At 20.4% G+C, this 23,975-nt stretch overlaps 3 protein-coding genes across 12 annotated transcripts; 1 reads left to right on the forward strand and 2 right to left on the reverse strand.

The window, feature by feature from the left end:
• Nucleotides 1–3,454: 3,454 nt before the first annotated feature.
• fwe (calcium channel flower) lies at nt 3,455–8,098 on the reverse strand. Of its 2 annotated transcripts, XM_012492924.2 has the most exons (6): nt 7,909–8,098; nt 7,704–7,824; nt 7,095–7,302; nt 6,878–6,985; nt 6,214–6,373; nt 3,455–5,237 (listed from the first exon to the last, which is right to left on the reverse strand). In XM_012492924.2, exons 1-5 carry the CDS (start codon nt 7,909–7,911, stop codon nt 6,250–6,252), a joined length of 564 nt encoding a protein of 187 aa, XP_012348378.1. In that variant the 5' UTR covers nt 7,912–8,098; the 3' UTR covers nt 3,455–5,237; nt 6,214–6,249. The 2 variants fall into 2 exon arrangements, with proteins under 2 accessions (XP_012348378.1, XP_003698182.1); XM_003698134.3 differs by lacking the exon at nt 6,214–6,373.
• A 72-nt stretch (nt 8,099–8,170) lies between these two features.
• gig (TSC complex subunit tuberin) lies at nt 8,171–18,305 on the reverse strand. 3 transcript variants are annotated; one of them, XM_003698133.4, is made up of 29 exons: nt 18,147–18,305; nt 17,804–17,940; nt 17,538–17,731; nt 17,233–17,436; nt 16,975–17,149; nt 16,663–16,863; nt 16,440–16,581; nt 16,222–16,370; nt 15,973–16,145; nt 15,724–15,892; nt 15,368–15,589; nt 14,989–15,250; nt 14,754–14,872; nt 14,500–14,664; nt 14,245–14,410; nt 13,964–14,160; nt 13,763–13,879; nt 13,518–13,699; nt 13,223–13,436; nt 12,714–13,142; nt 12,483–12,654; nt 12,215–12,407; nt 10,371–10,557; nt 10,117–10,293; nt 9,832–10,010; nt 9,398–9,746; nt 9,164–9,304; nt 8,912–9,082; nt 8,171–8,737 (listed from the first exon to the last, which is right to left on the reverse strand). In XM_003698133.4, the coding sequence occupies exons 1-29, from the start codon at nt 18,223–18,225 to the stop codon at nt 8,531–8,533; spliced, it is 5,472 nt and encodes a 1,823-aa protein (XP_003698181.2). In that variant the 5' UTR covers nt 18,226–18,305; the 3' UTR covers nt 8,171–8,530. The 3 variants fall into 3 exon arrangements, with proteins under 3 accessions (XP_003698181.2, XP_086768481.1, XP_086768482.1); XM_086912355.1 differs by having other exon boundaries at nt 17,233–17,454; nt 18,147–18,281; XM_086912356.1 differs by lacking the exon at nt 9,164–9,304 and having other exon boundaries at nt 17,233–17,454; nt 18,147–18,281.
• Nucleotides 18,154–22,832, forward strand: MED8 (mediator complex subunit 8). Of its 7 annotated transcripts, none has more exons than XM_086912363.1 (6): nt 18,154–18,380; nt 19,766–19,937; nt 20,173–20,418; nt 21,171–21,341; nt 22,231–22,348; nt 22,438–22,832. In XM_086912363.1, exons 2-6 carry the CDS (start codon nt 19,773–19,775, stop codon nt 22,512–22,514), a joined length of 777 nt encoding a protein of 258 aa, XP_086768489.1. In that variant the 5' UTR covers nt 18,154–18,380; nt 19,766–19,772; the 3' UTR covers nt 22,515–22,832. The 7 variants fall into 7 exon arrangements, with proteins under 7 accessions (XP_086768489.1, XP_086768487.1, XP_086768485.1 ...); XM_086912361.1 differs by having other exon boundaries at nt 18,214–18,491; XM_086912359.1 differs by lacking the exon at nt 18,154–18,380 and adding an exon at nt 18,452–19,357.
• Nucleotides 22,833–23,975: the final 1,143 nt, after the last annotated feature.

The following is a 23,975-nucleotide window of genomic DNA, read 5'->3' on the forward strand; positions in this document are numbered from 1 at the left end:
AAAATATTAATATATTGGAACATTGATTCTAAAATAAAGTAAAACAAACTTAAAAAAAAAAAGAATGCAAAAATATTGAAGCTTATTTATTAAGTTTAAATTTATATTAAATAAAACAAAACAAAAACAAAATACAGTATAATAAAAAGAAAACCAACTTGGAATTCCTTTGGACAAAAAGTCGGATTTAGCTGGTAGATCATAGTTTTTCGAATAATTGATTTATATAAACCAATATAGAATAGCCCAGAAATAAATTCATCGAAAATTTATTTTTTTATGTTTTTGAATGAGATCTTTTTTATACAGAATGTATATACAGTATATACAGTATATACAGAATGTTGATATATTTATAACATGAGAAGATTTTAGAATAATTGAAATATACAAAAATATCTTATTTAATATCTTATTTAAATTATAAACAATTGAAGTTTGTATTAAATAAAACAAAATAAAGACAAAACAGTGCAACGTATAACTATAATAGAACTATTTCATTCTACCTCATTTCATCTAATTAATTAATGAAATATCTAAGGAAAAAATATTATGAAAAAAATATTTTTATAGAAATTATTTGGTATAAAGAATACAATATATAATATTAATTATATATATGTAATTAATACATTATATATAATATTAATTTCTCTATAATAAAAATTTTTTTCTCTATTATAAAAATCATAAAAAAATTTACTTCAATTTTTTTTTTAGAACCATATAATTTTCATTGCATTAGTTGATACAATTCGTTATTTTTTAAAAACGACTAAACTATTTATGTCAAAAAATCTTTAAAATCTTAAAAAATATTTTAACTTGATGTTTGTAAAATTTATCATAAAACATTTAACATATAAAAAACACGTGAAATATTTGTTTGCTTCGTATCGTAATTTCGAAGACACTTTATATAAACAATTGAGAAGCGATGAAATTGTCACATGTGTTGCTATGAACGCATTTTTATGAGCAGAATTTAATATATAATACTGAACATTTTTTTTCAAGTAACTTGAAAATTAAGGCTGTAAAGAAAAATGATATGCAAAATAATTTTATAATATATACAGCTATTAAAATCAGACAAGAGGAATCAAGTTCTTTCAACAATTTATTCATCAAATAAATGAAAATGCTAAAAAAAAATAAGTAATTAACAGCATCATTTATTATATAGATATTCTAAATTATTAAATAATTAAATTAATTATAATCATTAAAAATATCATTAATCATTATTTCTTTTGATATTTTATTAGAATTAATTAATTGTTAAAATTATTAAAATTTTTTTATTCATATATAAATTAATTATTTCATTCAAATGTTACATATAAATTATATATACAATATAATTTAAAAAAAATTTTTTATATATTTTCATTAAACATTTGAAGTCTTTGTAATTGGATTTTTTACTATTTGAAAATATAAAAAATATAAACTCTATAAAAAAATTGCAAATTTTAATTTACCACTTAAATATAAAATGTTAATATATTTGATTAAATAGAATATCAATATCTAAAATAAATACAAAAGTTAATATACAAAAATATATTTATTAAATTATAAATAATTCAAATTTACTTTAGATAAAAGTCTCATGGAAAATGAGATAGTTCTATCTCTGTTTTGTTTCATCAACAAAAATTTAACTTGTTTATAATTTAATAAATAAGTTTCAAGCAACATTTTATATATTTTTTATTTATGTTTTTATATTTGTTTTGATTTCTGAAATCGATTTTTCAAAGTCTTTCGAATATATTAATATTAATATTAATATACTAATATTCTGTAAATATATATGAACTGTCAAAATAACAAACTGCTATACATATAAAAATGAAATTTAAAAAATTTAGATATAAAAAATATTAAGATATATTTTATATAGTAACTTAAATTAAATTAAATTGTTTATAATTCTAATTTAATAAATAATTAATTAATAATTATAAAATAATACATTTAATTTTATAAAAACTAATTAAATATTAATTTTATTAAAAATTATTTGTATATTGTATATTTTTAATATAATTTAAATATTTATTGATAATTTTACTATACATGTATGCAATGAATCAAGATCATATACAATCATCATCATAATTTAACTTATTGTTTTTAACTAATATTATAATACGTATAATACATTATATGTAATAACTTTTTTTTCATTTCTACTTTCAAAATTAAACATGTTATTTTAACTAAATTGAGGTATGCTTAAAAGAAGTTTATTGCCTTCTATATATAAATTTGATAGCTTGAAATAATTAAAGTGTATTAAGCATTATATAGATAAATATTCTGAATTATTTAATGAAAATTGAATATCTACATATGTATATTTTGATATATTTTAAAGATAATATATACTCTTAAAAGTTACTTATAATTCTTTAAACTATAATAAATTATATATGTATTTATATAAATGCTTAATTTGCTATATATATATATATAATAATTAATCAAAAATACATGCGACATGTACATTTGAACACATTTTTTTCTGAAAAAAATTGTTATAAATATATTTCTGTTTCTATCTATAATAGCAGTAAAATGTCACATGTAATTTATCATATATTTTATACAATATTCATTTGAACATTTATTTCAACATTTATTTTTATATCATTTTCCCCATATTGAATTTGTTCAAATATCTTCTATCTTCTATCTTTCTTAAATCATAAATATTTATTAAAATTTATGTAATTTAAATCAAATAAAATCATAAAAATATTGAATATTTACTTTAATTGAATGTTTCTCATTAATATCAAACATTCTTTATATCACTCATTTTACTCTTAAATATATGATATTAAAATTGATATCAATAGCATTATCAAGATAAGTACATTCAAATTTCTCTCTCTCTCTCTCTCCTCTCTCTATATATATATATATATATATATATATATATATATATATATATATATATTAAAATACACAATTTAAATTTAAAACAAATATTTTATAATTTTGAAGTAATCATAAAACATGAAAGTCAATACATATCTGGATAAAAATTACATGCAATAATTTAGTTACGTACATGCCTTTGTTCTTTTTTATACACGCTCATTAACATTAAATATAATATAGTATTTATTATTTCTAATTTACTATTTATTATTCATAAACATAAATTATTATTACTTAATAATAAAAAATCACAATAAAATGCAACATAAAAATCACAATAAATAATAATTATAATACAAACTATACGAATACAATAATCGCGTTTAGAAGTGACATTTAAATTCGAAATGAAGTCATTTGATAAATGCAAAAAAAATCTAATTAAAAATTAGAAAAAGTTAATTTGTAATCAAATATTTCTAAAGTTTTACATTCTTAAAAAATGCATTATTAAAAAATAGGAATAGGAAAAGATAATGGTCGAGTAATTTAACAATTTCAATTAAGAAATAAATGCTTATTCGATTAAAAATACATGATATTGATTTATGAAGGAAAAATTTAAAAAATTGTCAAAAAATCACTGATACATTTGATTCTGATTAAAATTTTGTATAGAATAATATAAATATTCTTAAAATAATCAGAATGTTATTTAATTATATTTTCAGAATTTTTAATAAAAATTATATAATAAAATATAATAGTATAATTGATCATGAATTCTCTCTGCCTTATATTATTTAATTACAATGAAATTAAATTTAAAATATAAAAAAAATTAAGTTTGGAAGTTTCAGATATGGAAAAAATATGGAAGGAGATCACATAAATTTAAATATTATGAAATAATTATGAAATAATTAAAAATCATTTCCAACATATGAATATATGTATACATGTATATTTACAAATTTGGCAGAGAGAAGAATATACAATAATTCAATACAATCAGGAAAATTCATACTTTTTTTCCGTTCAAGAAAAAATAATAAAAAGTAATATAAATTATAAAATGAAACAATAATTCTTTCTTTAATTATTATAAGTTTTAATATATCAAATATCAATTTTCTTGATAAAATTTAGATAATGAAATGAATTTATCACAAAATATTACAAATTTTATTTGTAAAATAAAAATATTAATTTATAAAAAAAATATATAATGCAATTCGAAAAAAGAATACACGTACAATTTTATTATTGGATAATTTAAACTATTTTATTTTTTCTTAAATTAATTTATCTTGAACGATAAAAGAATGATAGATTGTTCTAACTATATGACTTATCCCAAATATACAAATAGTCACAAAACTATTCGGCCATTGGGTATTCAGTATATTTTATATGAAATAATATATTAATAAGAAAAATAACTCGAAATTTATTTATAGTGATAATCTAATTAATTGAAAATATGATAGAATGAAAAATGATATGTTAATTAATAAGATACAAAATACTCAGATGGCCAGATACTTTGTGTTCAATTATATTATATAAACAATAAGTAAAAATAAAGCTAACATGTGACTCATTCATCTTCTATAACTTATAAACGATCTGTTTCAAAGTCTTAGGATATTTTGATTTTGGAAGAGTTATTTTAGTTCAAAATATTACAATTTATTACCTCAAAACATAAAATTTAAAGATAACTACATCCAAAATCAATTAACATAGGATTGTTTTTTTTCATTCATAAATTTCATTATTGAAACATTATGACACACATTAGACAAATAGGAAAACTGAGCCCATAAATAATTTCAAAATATAATTTTTATAGCAGTCTTTGGCATTATTTCAAGTGACAAATTAAAATCATATAATTTTTATAAATGATAATAGTAGTTTAAATAATATAATAATATTAATAATATAGTACTAATGTCAAATTTCACAAAAGAAATTAAATTATGAATTATTTAAAAGAAAAAATGGGCTACTATTTTATTTATATTTCAGTAAAAATAACAATTTACAAAATCATAAGCTGGAAATGATGAAATATTAAAATATTAATGGAATTAAATAATGTTTCAAATAATACATATTTATGAGCTCAGTTATTGATTTCATCAAATCGCCAACATTCATCGCCATTCACACCAAAACTTTTCTTTTGCCAATTAATTCTTTAAATTTAAACATTACTATCTGGTTTATTGGAAAAACCCATTGGTTGAGCATTTTCAACAAGTGTAGCTTGCATACTCGATGAAGGAACCTCAATATTCGTCGCTGCTGATCTCATTTCACGGAAAGGTGCCCTAAAAAATTCATAAATTATTAAGATTCAAAATAATTAATTAATAAACACATAAAAATATGTGCATTAGAAGTTGTATTATAAAACACGTATCTATAAACTATAAAAAAATATTTTAAAGCTACAAAATGAGAAAATAATAAAGATTTTAAAGGAAATATAAAAATATAATTTAAAATTATTTAATTAAAACTGCATCCATATAATATTATAACAGAATATCTTGAACAATAATTCTAAATATTTAAAAAATTTTAATATTATTGTATTTTATTTACTTTAGGAGTACTTATAAAAACTAAGTGTACTTATAAAAACTAAAAGTTAAGCTGAAATTTAAATACTAAATATATAAATATTATTACTATAATACTATATTTAAATATATATAAAATTATAAATGAAAGAAACCAGCAGCAGCATGCAAGTTATTAATCTATATAATAATATTTAAAAAATACAGGAACAAAGCAAACATGTCTTTCTAATGCAAGAAAAAAATTTAAATATATGATCTAAAATTAAATGTTATTTTATGAAATTAAAAGAATGTATTTATGTATAGATAATTATTTAAAATTATATATTATATATTAAATAATTATATTAAATAATAATAAATAATATATTAAATAATTATTTAAAATTATAAACTATTCTTAAGCTTAAACATATACACATATAAGCCTTTCAAGATAATTAATTCGTGAGTATAGACAAAATTTTAAAAAATATAAAATATTTATCAAATTAAATAATTTAACTTTAGAATAAAAAATTTAATCAAACAGATTAATAAAGTATAAAAAAATCATTATGCACAAATATAACTTAATTATAATATCAGAGAAATTAAATGCATATTGTCAAATATATTCAGCATAACAGTAACATTAAAATATAACCATGAACCTACAAATCTATGTATTTAGAAAACTACAAATGTAAGAATGACAATAAATTTTATATATTATTGCCTGGTTAGAGAAGTGGTGCAATGAATGTTTGATGATTTATGTAGGCCTCCAGACATCAGGATCCTCCACGAGAGTAGTATGGTGATCTGTAGTAGGAGGTACTGTACCCTGTGGGGAACTCACACCCGACGTTATTCCTGCTGGGTCGGGCCTGGTTCCTCTGTTGTGATTAGTGTATTAGTAACAAAAATAAAAATTATACTTGTCAAATATATTATATTTTATGATTATATTTTAAAAAAATATAGCTTACTAACAACACTTAGTTGTTAAATGAAAATGATATATTTTATTGCTTTGTGTAATGATACATGTTTTATAAGACTTCAAAAATAAAAATATTATATGTTAGTTAATTTATGTATAGAAAATATCCATAAACCATAGTTATAGATTAAAACATAGGCACAAATATGAGACAATATAAAATTAGTTTTTTACCCACATCCCAAGCAAATAACATATGCACATATTATTATAACAATACATCAATGTTTCAACTAAACAAAATAATTATATAAAAAATTATATTAATTTCTTAAAATTGAAATAAAACATATACTTATTAATGAATTATCCATAGAAATACATTTTTAATTGTCTATATAATTTCAATATTAGTAATTTATCTTATAATGCTACAAATGAAACAAATATAACTTACTTTCGTCCAAGTGACATTAATCCATATATTACACCTGTTGCAAATATTAGACCACTGCCAAATAGACTACTCATTCCTAAACAAAGGAAGACTGAAGGAAGTGCTATTCTAAAAAGAATAAGAAGAAACATTGTATCTAAATATTAATGATACAAATTAATATTAAAAAAAAAAATTGAAATCATAGCTTATCTCATCAAATACATGATCTACTTACAAACAATATGCAACTGCTCTATTCCAATAAGGTCTCTTTTCCACCCAATCACTTAAGTTTTGTACAAAATCAATAAATAGACAGCAACATGGTGCTTCTATCATTATAACTATAAAACCAGCTACCATTTGCCACATACCACTTATTAGGCAATCTACAGAACCCAATAATATTGATGCACAATTCCATACTCCAAGAAAAATTGCAACTGTAACAAATCAATAAAAATTATTGAATAAACATAGATTATATATTATGAGAGATAATATGAATTAGAAATTCTAATTGTTATGTATCTTTGTAACATCTATTATAAATAATATAAATAAAGATAATACAAATAATAAAATCTCTATAATGACAAAAATGATTTAAAATATTTGAGTGCTATATAATTATTTGTAAATATAAAAAGATCACAAACTAATAAATCATATCTTAATACTGTATATATATATGCAAAATATTAACTATTATATGCATTTATTATGTATTTTTGAAAAATATAATAAATATATAAAAAAATGCTGTAAAAAAAAAAAATAGTAATAATAAGTTAATTCTATGATAATATGTATCTTATAATATTTTTTAAATTTAAAGACTTACTTATACTACCCACAGTTCCGAGTCCTCGACCAGCATATTTCATCCACCAAGGTACATCGTCCTTGGCAACAGGGTCCTGTCCTGGTCTTTGCATAATCGATGATATTTTCTCAGCGAACGACTAAAAGCCAAAAAATTATTATTATTAGAATACATAATACACATTGGAATAATTTTAAATTTCAATAATTTAAAATATATTTACCATTTTTATCGTTCTACTCTCCCCTTCTTCACCAGCTGACAGGACCAAATGAGACTGACAGTATATATTATAAGGATATGTTGATGTACAGAAAATCGACCCGTGAGTTTCTTAATTATATAGGCAGAGGCGCTTATATCTGTCAACGATTTTGTACGTGGTTCTCACGTGAATTTTATGGTTAAGCACTGTTTCTATTACCAACTTATTAAATAAATATAACTTCTGAAACAAATTTCTACCAATCAGCGTCAAATAAATATTTATACTATTCATAACATTATCTTTATTCTTACAATAAAATATCATTATACATAAATATGTTAAAAATTTATTTGAAACTTAATAAATAATTTTATCAAATTATTTATTTACAATTATGAAAAGAAAATACATTAATATAATTAAATATTAAACATTAAATAATATATTATTGATTAAAAAATTTATATTTATAGAAATCAACTAAAATTTAAAAATTTGATACAAGATATTCCTAAAATAATGTTCTTTGTAATAATATATAAAAAGAATACTTAATTATTGCATTATATACATATTTTTATAACAAATATAGACATATTAATGATAATTATCAAATAACTTTTTTATTAAAATCAAATCATGTTGTATATTCAGTAAAATCATCCATATAAATACGTTTGCTTAATCTTGGGGATAGATCATCAGTTCCATCTGGATTATTATTTGTTGATTCTTGTAACACACGATTTCTAAGCCTTTTAATATGTCGTAAACGTTCTAACCAATTAGAAGCATATGGATTATGACTGTTTTGTTCCAATGATGATGAAACCATTGAAGCAAGCTGCAAGAATAAAAAAAGAATTTTTAATTTCTCTATAATATAATTTCTGTTTGAAGTATATTTTAAACAAATATATATTAAATATAAATATTATAATTTAAGAAATAAAATTAAAATATAATACCAAATTAAATAAATTTAATATTTACAAAATTTAATTTTTATTAATCTTACATTGGCATGAAGAGCTAATTGTCGAGATAAAATAGCTAAATTTTGATCAGAAATAATTTTTGGTTCACTGTGTCTAATATGTTTAGCTAATTCTTCTTTTACTTGAACTGTGACTTGATTAGTACCATGATCTAGAGGCTGAATTACAACACATGCATAATTGAACTGTCCCTAAAAGAACATATTAATATTAAGATAAATATTAATTATTATTATTTAATTAAATCTTGAAAATGATATAATAATACATACTTTTACAGTTTGTATATTATATGATTCTCCAGATTCATTATAAACAACAGTAACATAGTTATTTCCAATATGTTGTTTTTTAGATGTACATTTTGGATCACTTAATTTTGTAGGCATTAATGTAGCAACATGAAATGCTACCTAATAAAATTTTAAAAATTTATATTATTAAGAATATAGAAAAAAATTTATTAAGAATATAGAATATCAAAAATTTTAATAATTCATTTTAACCTGTGTAACATCATCTTGCCAAATATATGCGAAGTTTCCATTTTCACCATTACGATCTAATCCTCCCAAAAACACACTTTCATCAACATCTTTCAATCGAACTAATGTTCCTAATCGTTGTAAAAATTCTGTATATCGAAGTGATCCATGTTGATTAGCTAAAATTTCAGTTTCATTAGAAGCTTGTCCTGGACCAACATAAAGAACTCCAATTTTGTGAGTTTCATATGGTTGTATTCTATCTAAATTTGTTACTGCTCTTTGTACAGCCGTTGTCTGTGGAACCAATAAAGGTTTTTCTGAAGGCGAACCAAAATGTGCTGTATGATATAGTTGTAAAAACACAAAACTGTAATTTATAATTTATATATAAATTTTACATTATAACAAAAATAATTATTAAATATTTTTATTTAAAAGTATTATAATATTACCTAGGATTAATACCAGTTTTCGGAGTTTCTTTTATTCGTGGCGAATTTCCTCTACGAATGTTATCCCATTCTCCACGAGATTTTTTCACAGGACTCATTACAGAAATTGTATGACCTCTATCACGGAAAGGTAATGGCAAAGGAGGTAACATTGAAGGATCAGCTTTCTCATCTTTTTGCTAAAATATATATTATTTTTATTGATATTATATATTTCATATTATATATAAAAAATTATATATATATCAATTTTAATAAAAATATGAAAAATATCATTTATAATACCTTATCTAAATGATTACGTCCAATAGGTGGTTTACTATCTGTTCCTAATGGTATTTGTTTTTGACCAGAATCAAAATTGGATAATCGAGGATAAATTTGTGTAGGTGATTGTGGAGGTTTTGTAACAGATTGAATTTGTGTTGCACGTCCTTGTACTGCCAAAAAATTTCCTTGAATCTGTAAGAATATATAAAAAATTTTCGTTATTAGGATATATTGCAGATTTTATTATAATATTTACTTGAATACTACACCTGTATAGTAGTAGGAGATGGGGGAACAGTATTACTCAAATTAGTATTCGTAATAATTTGAGTTACTTGAGTTGTGCCTGGATAAGAGCGTTGAGACTGTAATACAGTTGGATGATCTGATACATTTTCTGATGGAGGTGTTGTACCCATACCAAATATTTCTTCTGGTATAGCTTCACAACTGACTCTATAAATAAATTATATTTTTATTAATTATTTGTCATGAAATGATATAATATTTCATGCAATAATATTAAATATTATGATTATAATTATAAGTATTATAATTAATTATAATCATATTATATTGAAATATGAATATTAAGAAAGTATATTTTATAATTTAAATAAATTTCTTTATTTCTAGTTTAATAGAATTTTAGTTTAATAGTTTTAGTTTAATAGAGTCTAAAAAAAATTTCTGCAAAATTGATTTTGATTTTATTTGAAATTATTAAAGAAATCATAAATTGCAATTCAATTGTTTGGAAAATGATATTTCATTAATCTTTACATCAATTTTATTCAAAATATTTTCATATTTTATTTGAAATATTTTCAAACAAGCATTATTTTATATAGTTTAGAATATTTTCATATTTCAAAATTAAAACATTTATTATTAAAGTAGAAGTATTTAGCATATGAAACTCAAAGTAAAATATCTATCCTATCAATTTTAAATTATTTGAAAATTTATTGTTACAAAAATGTTTTCAATAGAAGTTGAATGGCATTGAAATTAATAATTTAATTATTAGTTTTTTATATGGACACATATTTATTAAATATTTATTAGATATTTTTTAAATATAATCATATATTTTTTGATATATATTTTTTTTTATATATTTAATTAATGTTAACTTAATTCTTACAATATTTATGCTAAAAGCATTGGATTAGAAAATTATTATTAAAATATAAATTCATCAACTTTTTTTTCTATAAAATAATAAAGAATTATAAAATATATGTTATCACATTATTTTACATGATTTAATTAATAAGATATTGAATTATTATATACTGATATTAAATATTAAAAGATATTATATAATTAACAATAAATATAATATTGAAAATCTTTTGATCTAATGATTTTTATTATAAAAATTATATTTTTTATAAAAAGACTAATGCATCAAAAATATATTTAAAATATATTTATTTTTAAATATAATTATATTTAAAAAAACAAAATTAATTTGTATCCAATTGTATACAAATTATTATATATTCTCATATTATTATATATTCCTTAACATATTCATCTAAAAAAAATGAATAACATCAAATTATATCCTATTTGACTATTTAATTCCTTTTAAAAATATTTATTTATAGAATAAAAATAATTTTCAAACAAAATAAAAATCGAAGAATCTCAGTTTATACATAGTTTATACTGCTGAGAAATTATTTATTTTATTATTAGTTACTTTGTTAATGACATATTTCATTTTGTTTTATTTTATTTATTTTATTTCTAATTTTGAAATGTGTATTTTAATTAAAATTAATATAGGATTAGAATTTAAGTGTATTGATGTAAAAGAACTTAAACATTATTTTTAAATTAATCATTAGAATATAATTTATAATTTTTTAAAAATTTTGATTCTTGTAATTAAATAGAGTTCAATATAACAAAAAATCTTTTGACTTTGATTTTTAAAATTGAGATTGCCATTCTTTTTTTAACTGAAAAAATATTCGAAACTGTGATATATCTATTTTGATTTTGTATTATTTTGTTATAAATCTTATTTAATTAAAACTAAATGCTTATTTTTAAGTTTCTCTATCAGTCAGTTTAAAGTATATTATCGAAATAGTAATACCTCATATCCTTTGCATACGTAGTTTTCGCAGGTTTTTTTAATTCAGCATCAAGTTTAATTTCTATATCTGCTGAAAAATCGCGATCGACTTGTAAATTTAATTTTTCTTTATTCAAGAATGGATTTTTCCAATTAGCACTCATTTCGGGACTAGAATTTGATCTGCGTACAGGATTTCGAGAACGACGTAAATCTACCAAATTTTTTAATTTATAAATTTTATCAATCATTCATTAAGATAAGTAAAATATGATATTACTAATCATACCATCTTCACCATCTTCTAAACTTTCTAAACTATCACGTGAACTTTGCCTTGAAGGACTCGGTCGAGCTGGTGAACCAGGTATAGCTATTGGACCTGATGACACAGAAGATATCATAGATTTCATATTGTTATGATCATTTTTTATTTGATCCATATTTTTATCTGCAATATCCTGTAAATAGTTCTTATAAATTTTTCCATATAATATCTAAAAACATATTTTTAAATTACCTCTGTTTCATCTCCAGAATATTCTGATGTAAATTCTTGTTGCTTTTGCTTTAAATCTTGATTTGGTCTATATAAAGCCATTATGTCATACACAGGAAAATCTATATTTGTTTCAAACTGCATAGAATTCTGAATTCTCATTATCCAAGACATATCACCTGTAGGTCTACGCACATATATTTCAGCCCATCCTTGACACCAACAAGCACAAAGAACGTGTTCTTCTTGTTTTTCACTATTAAGTATTTGTTCTAATTTTGACGATTCTGCTTGATCTTTATCCACTTTTTCTAAAGAATCTTTTTTTATTGAATCTAAATCTTCTGATGTTTTCTTCAATTCTTCTGTTGGAGAATTTGCAGCTGTATTTACTGTAGAACTTCCATAACCTCCAGAAAATTGTCTAGATAATTTATCTTCTTTTGCTGTCTAAATATATTATCATATTTATACTTTAGAATAATTTGGAAATAATAATAAAATAATTATATAAATAATATCAATAATACCTCTATACTTGATGCTCGTCGTAAATTTGATTGCAATGCTTTTGAATGTTCAGGAGATTGAGGACCAGATTTACACACAACCCAACAATTGTCACAAAGTCCATTTCGCATTGCTTTATTACTACAACCGCTTGTCGTTACAGTAATAAGTTTATTACCTAGTAACCATGTCATAGATTGACCCTCTTTAAGTAGAAAATCAGCAGCTGGTAATCTAGTAAATATAAATTATTATTATAACTTATATTTATGTTTTTTAAAATCAATAAAATATTTTTATTAATTATAAATTTACCTTTTAGGTCGAGCTGAATAAGTTGAAAATGTATATCGAGCCATAAGATCAATACAAGTTTCCGTAAGTTCAACATGAAAAGTCATTAAAGCTTCATCAATTGGAGGTTTTAAATCTGAAGCTTTATTATCTCCTATCATACGATTTGTCATTATTGGTCTTTCTCTCCTACCTCTACTGCCCTATAAATAAAAATTTAATAATAGTAATATAACATGATATTATTTTATTACTTTCTTTTATACCTGTTCTGTTAAACTCGAACTACGTTTTCTATTTGAAGAATCTTCATTTATAAAGTTAAAATCTGATTTCATTAAATGACCTTCTTCAAAAGGAACTATTACATTAGCTTTCAAACCCTATTTATTAAGAAAAGATAGTTTTATTATTAAAATTTTATTATTAATAACATTATTATATTAATAACAAATTAATACACATACTGTAGTAATAAATCTAACAAAATCTCTTCGAAATGGTAATCTGCATTTCAAAAACCATACAGCAATTACATGATGTGCCAAGGATACTGTATAATGATCATATTTAAAAGGATTTGTATATGGTAATAGAATTGCAAAAACTGACATATATTGATCTCCAATAAAACTTGCAAAAACTTTTGGAAGTCTAGTAAGAGCTGTATAAAAAATATATACATACATATATATATATATATATATATTTCATAATTAAATTATTCTATAGATTTTATAAAACTTACTAGATAAAAATTCTAAAATTGGTATAGCTATATGTACTGTTGCTGAAATTTTTGATAAATTTAAAAGTACTTCGGATAAAAGTTTGTTCATTGCATCACGCATTTCTAAAATACAAGTTGTAAGGCTAGTAACACATTGACTTGCACATTTTGCTGTTAAACCAACCTAAAAACAAATTTAAAAAACTTTTTATTTATCAAATTACATAAATATTATATCAATATAATTTCTTTAAAAATGAATTTTATTTTTACCTCTAAACATTTTATTAAACGTTGTTGTAAATTAGGTTCTAAATGTGCATGATATGAAGCTAATGACGCTAATACTGGAAAAACATGAACGCGAAATTCTGAAAGAGTAAATTTTGGAGGAACATTGTAAAGAGATTCTGGAAGTCTTAAACTTTTATCACTAACCTAAAATATTAAAATATATTAAAATAAAATATACTAAAATAAGTTTTTTTATAAATTAAAAAAAGAAAAAACAAATTAAAATAATATACCATTGAGCAAAGTGCATTTGCAAAATAGTCTATGTCGTTTGTATGTCGTGATAATATTAATGCTCTATTTTGCATCACTTGAGGTAATTCTTTTAATACCAGCTGTAAAACTTTCCAATCTGTAAAAATATAATAGATATAAATAAATATTAATTTCTACTACTTTATATATAAATATATTCTACTTTATATATAAAGAATTATATTAATTTAAAATATACAATAAAATTTAAACCTTTTTCCAATTTAATGCAGGAAATAACAGCTTTACATGCAAGTGCCAATGACATGTGAGTAATTTGACAAGATAAGTGCTGCAATGGAACTGGATTGATTGGTGGAGGACTATTACCACCTCCTCCACTATTTATTCGTTCAGTTGTTGTATGTTCTAAAACTAAATATGGACTAAACTTTATCATGGATAAGTTTTGAGTATCCGGAAATCCAAGATGATAAAGTGTGTTTGCTCTAATTTTTAAGAAACATTCAAAAATCTAAAATGCAAAATAATTTTATGATAAAATAATATATATTAAAATATAATTAATATACTATTAATACAAAATGTATTATATAAAATTGAAATAATATATATCATCTTTATTTATTACCAAATATCGAATAGTAGGAATGTCATAGAAGACAGTTGGTTCTTTATAATGTTGTTCCAAATAATTCACTAAAACTTTATAAGCTCGTATAGCATGACTTGAAGGTAAATAATAAATTTTTGATATTAAGATTTTTATCACACCAACAACTGCAGTTTTTATATCTTTGATGTCAACATCTTTTGTAATTGGTATATCAGATGTAAAAGGTTTATTGATTACCTTAACATATATAATTCATCTTAAAGATATTATACAATATATCATATAATATTATATGATTTCATCCTTAAAGTGTTATATTAAAAATCATATATTTTATGTATATATAAATGAATATCTAAAATATCATGTACCTTCTCTAATATATCTAAAAGCTCTAAACATCTCTTTGTATCACATTCAAGACAAAGATCAATAAGTAAATGTGCAACACCATTTCGAATAGTAATATCAAAATCCATATCAATATGTTGAAAATATGGCACAATTATTCGTTCAATTAATTCTTCTTCATATCTAGATCTATTTTAAAAAAAAATGTTAATTAAAATTATCTAATCTATCAAAACTTTTCTAATTTAAAAAATATATTAATTTAATACCTATTAATTTGGACGACATTTGTTAAAACATCAAGAACTTTCATTCTAATGTTGGTACGTGTTTCAATCTTATAATAACGTTCCATTAAATTTGCTAGTTTAAATTGCCAGTGATAATGTGTAGGTCCGATAGAACGTGCTCGATATTCAATTAATTTCAAAACAGAACCTTCCTAGAAAAATTTAATTTTATATTTTTTATAAAAAAAGTATTTAAATTTATATTTAAATTACAAATATGATAATTACAGGTCTTGCATCGCTACAACGTTCAACGAGATCATAAAATCGTTGAATACAACCATTATAATGATTAATGTCTAGTAAATTTTCAATACTATTTATTGTTTCATGTAAATTCACTGAAACTTGTTTAGTTGCAGGTTGGTTACTTGTTTCTAATAAAAAAATACAAATATTAATAAAAACCAAATATTTATATTAAAATTTACAAATTTTGATTTTACCTGTATGAGAAATAACTTCTTCAATAATATCAAGAATAATACTCCATGTAGGATCCCATAATTCAGTTCCATATTTATTTACTAATCTTTGAATTGATAATATAACTTCATACATAACTACTGGATGATTACATTTTAAAGCCTTGAATGAAACAACAAAACAATAAATAATAGTTTTCAATTATATAAAATAATCAAATATTATTAGATTTTAATTATTTACTTGATAAAATGAAGGTAAAACAGATGTAGGAGTACATTCTAGTTTTGGAATTTTATGAGTTCCCCAAAGACCCATATTTACATAAAATACTGCCCCTCTAAGTAAACGAACATCTCTCTGAAAATTTGTATCTTGTAGCAAACGACACATTGTATATAATGCAGAATGACCCATGTGTGTACCTAATAAGTTACGCATTATCTACAAAAAGTGTACTATTTTTAAAATTGAAATATATATTATAATTTTAATTTAAATAAATAATGTGAATAAATATATTTGATTTAAATTTTCTAAAATTTTATAATATACCTTCCAACTTATCTGGCAATATGTTTCAACATTAACACTTCCACATAATGCTATAATAAAAGTTTGTAATGAATCAGACTGTAAATTACTGTAACAAACAATTGCATCTAAAGCTTCTAAACATCCAGAAACAACTTCACTGCTATTACTATAATAACATAGATGGCAAATATACCTAAATATACAAAAAATAAAGTTTAACTTAATTAGTTAATTTAATAAATTAATTATAATATAATCAATTCATAAAACATTTACTGGACAAGGCCTGATATAATATCTTCATCAATATATGCTGAGTTAAATTTAATGACATTAACAAGAAGTGATAAGAATTCAGCTCCTCTTTTTCCATCTCCTGCTGTAACAATTGGCATCCAATCTAATAAGAAAGGTCCCATTACATCTTCTAGATGTAATATATCTTTTCCATTTTCTGTTAAGCTTTGTAAAAGTTCCAATCTATATAATAATCCATAACTTAATTAAAAAATATAATGCAAATATAATTAATTAATAATAACATAATGATATAACATAATTAAAAAATATAATCATAATACCTAGGTCCAATATCTTCAGGAATATTATGTTCTTTAACAACCATAAAAAACTTTACTCTCATAAGAGAAGATAATTTAGAATATTGACCTTGAACAAGACATCGCAGAAAATTCAATGTTACATGTCTATGTTCACGAGGTACATCTTTTTCTAAAAGATCTTTTACTAAGTACCATAATCTTTCAGCAGCTTTCTAATAAAAAATAAAAATTAATAATATAATATATTTCATTATGAAATTTATTATTACAAATAATCTACCTACATCTTCCCATTGCTGATTAAGAACTGCATCACACAAATCTTTAATTGCTTTTGTTCGATGATGTACAGGACTTTCAGGACTAATTTCTTTTTCAAGATCATGTGTTAATGTAAAATCTTCACGACTTTTATAATTTCCTAAAAAAAAGTTTATTATTAATTTATTCAAATAGATTATGATAGAAATAGATATGAATTTATAATTTATCATTTAACTATAATAATAAAATCATAATTTATAAATTTTGTATTTCATATAATTTATAAATAATCGTATTTCATGTAAAGATATATTAATAATAGGATTTAATTATGAATTATGAAAATCATATCTATAAAATCACCTTTATTAATACGAAAAAATTGTTTTAATTTATCATGTAACGTTTTATTATCTTTATCTTTTGAGCTCATTTTCGACATTTTAGTTTATGAAAAGAAAACACTAAAGTATATCCAGAAAGAATCGTAATAAGTAATAAGTAGGCATATCAAAATCAAATCTAAACAGAAAAATATCAGTGAAATACACCGTATAAAAAGAGATGGGATGCCAGAAAGTGAAACACCAATCAGCTGTAATTTGTAACCATAAAAAAGACACTAATAAAAATCATCAATAGTTTGCATACTATAGCTTGCTTTAGATATAAGACATAGTATTAAGCTTGGCAACATCGCTTTTACTAGTACGGAGTATAAAGTCTTATTTTAACATTAGTAGTAACTAAAAAAGCAAAATTCATTAAAATTTTTTTAAAGAAAGTAGTTTGAATATATATAATATTTTTAATAATCGTGTATAAATGTATGATAAGTATAATAATTGTAAATAAAAATGATATATAAATGTTAAAAATAATAAAAAAAATATATAAACTATGAATAAGTTTAAGGTTATAGTGAATAAATTTAAAATATTTACATTATACAAACATATTACATTGCTTTATACAAATATAAAATATTTATATTAATATATATTTAAATTTTGCAAATGAAATTACAACTTTTAAACATACAGGCTGATAAAAATAAAAATGAAGTAAAAATTTTAATAATAAACAAAAAAGATTTAAATGAATATATAAGTAAAAATAAGCAATAAAAACAATTCATGCAAAAAATAACTGACAAAAAAATTTTTAAAGTCAATTATGAATTTTAAAATTTTTATAATTTTAAATAATGTTCATTATAATGTATATCTTAGAAATTATTAAATTATTGAAAAAATTAAATTAATTATTGTAATTGAAATATGTTGATAATTTATATTCAATCTATAATTATTTTCTAATAATTTATTTTAGTTTAAAAAAATAATAAGAACAATAGATAGATATTTAGAGAAAAATCTATTCATAATTATTGATTATTAAATTATTAATTAATAAAATAATTTTTAAAGAATGTGGTAGAATACATAAAATATTATAAAATGTATCTATTGATATTATATATCATGCTTTTATTGTACAAATCTTTGTAATTCTTCATAAAACATATTTATATTATAAATTATTTATAAACAAATATATAATCTTATTTATAGGTAATTGTGTACATATAAATACACATATGATTCAATATCAACTATTTTGAATTTTCTTTTAATATAAATGACATTTTCTTTGTTGTTTATTTATATTTATAAATAATTTAATTATATATAATCTAAAAATTAAATTATGTAAAAAATCAATATGGTGCCAATAACTATATAAATATGAGATGTGAAAACATTAAAATTACATATATTTATAAATTTTAATTAAAACCAACATTTTTGATTTCTTTAAAATATATCGAAAAATACAAAAAAAAGTTTTTTGTTATCTCAATAAAATTTTATTATTATTGTATTTTTATACAAATAATTTTTTACATAATTTTTATTAATCTTATTAATAGTAATAAATAATAAAAATAAAAATATACATTTTTACTTATATTTTATAAGGTTTAAAATGCAAAGAGAAGAAAAACAATTAGATTCCGCTTTGGAGGCAATTATTATGAGAGTAAATGATTTAAAAAGTGCAATTGCTGCAATGATATTTAAATTGGAACATGAATATGAAACATTAAATTGGCCTAATTTTCTTGATAATTTTGCTCTTATTTCAGGACATGTATGTATTTGACATTTTCTATTTATAACATATAAATAGAAATTAATCAAAATATATTGATTTTTAATTTAAAATATATTAAGATTAATATTATTTATTAGAATAAATATAAGATAATATTTATTAAAATATTATAACTTTTAAGTAAAGTAGTTTGTGCAATTATAATTATAATTTTATTCAATTTAATTTTATTATGTATTTATGTCTCATTATATAATAAATTTTTTTATAGCTGACCAGTCTTTCAAAAATTCTTGGACATGATAAGGCACCAAATTTAAGAAACTTAACAGTTTTACCATTAAGATTAAGTCCAGAGAAAGATGAAGAATTGCTTCGTTTAACTGAAGGTAGAATTCCCACATTTGCTCATGACTTAGTACCAGATTATCTACGAACTAAAGTAGAACCTCAAGCTGAACAAAAAATGATGCAGCTTGAAGCAAAAGCTGCAAATTTAAATTATGAAACATCACATGTAAGAAAAAATATTTTTTACTTATATATTAAATCATTTAAAAATTTAATATAATTATGAAGTATATGTAAATTTAACTTTTTTTTAATAATAATTAAAAAATTAAATTTAAATCTTGAAAATATTTTAAGATAGAGATAAAATTATATCTCTGTTATTTTATTGTAAAAGCTTAAAGATAACTTAAGATGTTCTATTTCTCTTTTAATGTGCTAACTAAACATCAACTAGGACTGCAATGTAAGCTACTATCAGCTAGCTTTCAGCTTTTATTAGTTCCATTCGCTTTGGACTGAAATTGAAATAATTATGAAAATTATATATAAAATAAGTTTCAAATCTTAAAAATATAAAAATATATATTTTGTTTTATAATTTTATGTTTAGTTAATTATAATAACATATACTTTAAATTTGCAAATAGTGATATTTTTAATATTATAAATTACAACTTATTTTACAATTTATTTATATTTACATAGAGATAGATTTTTATAATATTTATTTTTTTATTAATTTATTATTTAAACTATTAGAGGAAATCATTGTTTTTGATTAAAGATACTATTATATATTTATTTAAAATTTAGCAGTATTAAACAACTATTATATAGAATATATATTATATATAAATTGATTAATTTTCCCCTAATAGTTTAAAAATAAAAATTTCATAGTAGGTCCATTTAGCGAGTGGAACGCTAAATGTTTTTTTTTTTTTCTAAAATATATATGCATTTTATAATTTTCAGAAACAAGTGGCTCAATACACAAAAGTTATTAATCATGTATGGGATATAGCAAATAAGGCACGTGAAGAGTGGGAAAGTGAAGCTGGTTCTAGAGCAACTCAAGCTCAAACCAGCAGTACAGCAGACACTCATGCTCTTGTAGCAGCTGTGGGTATGGGTAAAGGTTTAAAGGTAAATATTTTTTATTTTTAATGTTTTTAACTTTTTAGTTATCAAAAACATATATATAGAGATTTAATACTTAACATTAACATTAATATATATGATTTAAAAACATACAATAGCCAATAAATTTCAATTTATATAAAAAATATTAAATATTAATACTTATTTAAAAAATATTGTATATTTATAACAATTCAAAAAATTAATTATATTATTTGCTTTAGATGCATTTGATAAAATATGTTACACTCTACGATTTAAATTTATAACATATTCAATATGCTAAAAATTGATTACAATATATTCAATGGTAGATATATTAATTTTTGATAGTAAATAAAAAAACATTTTTTAAATTGATAAAAAATATAACAAAATTCAGTAATAAATTCATTGCATATTGATGATAACATTTATATTAAATGCATATGCAAAAGAAAAATTGGATATGTGAACAATTTTTTTTCATCTTTCATATTTCTTAGAAAACATTCTTAGAAATGTTGATGATACAACCATATTTCAATTACTATGGAATAGAAAATAGAAAATAAAATAGAAAAAACCTAGAATAGAAATAATGCATATATTCACATTATCCAATATTGAATTAACTTAATACTTTTAACTAATTTCTAACTATAAAGATAAATTTCATCTTTATCTATATTTTTTCAATTGATTTGTGAATACAATTTTATATATATATAATTATATTTACAACAATTTTTTATATTTAAAACTATAAATTCTGTATATGTAAATCTGTCTTTAAATGCATATATATAATATAAATATAAATACATATTTATAATATAACTTTATATTTGTGTTATATATTATTAAATATATTAATATATTATATATTAAAATCCTTTATATTTTGTTTTTATAGTCCGATTCTGTGCAAATGGTTCAATCAGGTGTGAATTCAGTACCTAGTGGAATGATAGTAGGAAGACCTGGAAATCAGCAACAAACTCCAGGACAAGGATCACTAGGAAATCCATCTAGTAAAAAAATTTATTTTAATCTATTTATATATATAATATTTTATAACTAAAATTATATTTATAGTATTAATATATTTTATATATTTTAGTGGGACAAATGACTAAAGCTCCAAGTACAATCAAAACCAATATCAAGGCAGCACCACAAATTCATCCATATAGATAAAATATAAAAATATTGACTTTAATATAATATTTTTCAAATTAAAAATTATTTTCATCTTAATTATTATATTTTTATTATATTTTTTAATATATAGCAACATTAAAATAATTTGTTTCTTTTTATTTTTAAATAAAATATTTACATATATATAATTATGTATATTATAATTAAAATCATTTTTTTAATATCAGCATTACATTATAAAATATAGAAAATCATACAAATTACATCTGCGCTCTTATACTTTATAACAATGTACATTAAAAATATAAATGTAATGTTAGTTGTATCTTAAATAAATTCATGTAAAAGAATTAATTTAACCATCTTACATAAAATTATTCATCTGTTAAAAAATAAAAATTATTTATAGCAATTATTATATTTACAAAAATTAATTGAATTTTGAGAATTTGTTATTTAAAATAAAAAAAATCAAAATTTAAGATTTTTAATAATAATGAATAACAGAATAAAGTGATGAAAATTTAAAAAATTTTTATATTAAATTTTAAATTTTTATTATAAAAATAATTATTATTAAAATTTAATTGAAGATTTTAATATCATATTAAAAATCTATCTTATTAAATATATTAAAATATTATAGAATTTGTTTACTTTTAGATAAAAAAATAAAATCATAAAATAAATATATCTTTCAATAAGAAAATCAAAGCACAAAATTTAATAATGAAATTTTTTAAAAATAATATAAATATATAAGAATGATTTTAAATCTGCAAAATCTAGATTTGAATTCTATTGAATATATGTAGTTTCATTTAAAAAGAAATATGAATATAAATAATAGAAAGAAATCTTTTATTAATACTTTATATAATGAATAAAATAATATTAGTACTATGCATAATGAAAAAATTAAACCACAGTATATTAAAGTTTTTAGTACGCTTTATAGTTATAAAAGATTATTATATAAAATATTAAAATATAATTCATTGTAAAATATAAATGAAGAAGAGTACGTTAAAAAAAACTTTAAAACTGTATCATAATATTGTATTTTTTTTTTTATCTATATAAATATTTATTTGCTCATTTATTTATTACATTACTTTATTAAATATATGAGAATGTAAAAAGAATGTAAAAATCATCGTAATTTTTCAGATATTTTTTTTGAAATTAAACTTTATATGGAATGTTTTTTAGTAAAAAAAGTAAATATTATACATTTGTTTTTTTTTTCACACATATAAACATATGTTTTTTTTTAACATATAAACAGTTGTTTTGTAAAGAAAAGAAACTATAAGTAATAAATTTACTAATTGTAAACACATTACTAAAAAATAATTAAAAATCAAAATAATTTAATTATAAATAAATGTTTGAATATTTAAAATGATACTATATCATTAAATTCTGTAGATGTTCTATATCTGTGATATATACATCATTTTCTTAATAATATTTTAATATTAAAAAATTACCTCA

Source organism: Apis florea, unplaced genomic scaffold (genome assembly GCF_048593485.1).
Source record: "Apis florea isolate Af1SG1 unplaced genomic scaffold, ASM4859348v1 contig_3391_pilon, whole genome shotgun sequence".
Classification (NCBI taxonomy): Eukaryota; Metazoa; Arthropoda; class Insecta; order Hymenoptera; family Apidae; genus Apis; species Apis florea.

What these genes read in the sequence shown, in the direction of transcription:
- gig (XM_086912355.1), bottom strand. Translation starts at nt 18,225, where the DNA reads ATGTCGAAAATGAGCTCAAAAGATAAAGATAATAAAACGTTACATGAT. An exon ending in AATTTTAGAATTTTTATCTA is followed by an intron (nt 14,161 to 14,244) that starts GTAAGTTTTATA and finishes TTTTTTATACAG; the next exon opens with CTCTTACTAGACTTCCAAAA. An exon ending in GGCAAGATGATGTTACACAG is followed by an intron (nt 9,305 to 9,397) that starts GTTAAAATGAAT and finishes AAATTTTATTAG; the next exon opens with GTAGCATTTCATGTTGCTAC.
- fwe (XM_003698134.3), bottom strand. An exon ending in CGGAACTGTGGGTAGTATAA is followed by an intron (nt 7,303 to 7,703) that starts GTAAGTCTTTAA and finishes GATTTGTTACAG; the next exon opens with TTGCAATTTTTCTTGGAGTA. An exon ending in TTAATGTCACTTGGACGAAA is followed by an intron (nt 5,238 to 6,877) that starts GTAAGTTATATT and finishes TGAATTTTTTAG; the next exon opens with GGCACCTTTCCGTGAAATGA.
- MED8 (XM_086912357.1), top strand. An exon ending in TTGCTCTTATTTCAGGACAT is followed by an intron (nt 19,938 to 20,172) that starts GTATGTATTTGA and finishes ATTTTTTTATAG; the next exon opens with CTGACCAGTCTTTCAAAAAT. An exon ending in ATCACTAGGAAATCCATCTA is followed by an intron (nt 22,349 to 22,437) that starts GTAAAAAAATTT and finishes TATATATTTTAG; the next exon opens with TGGGACAAATGACTAAAGCT.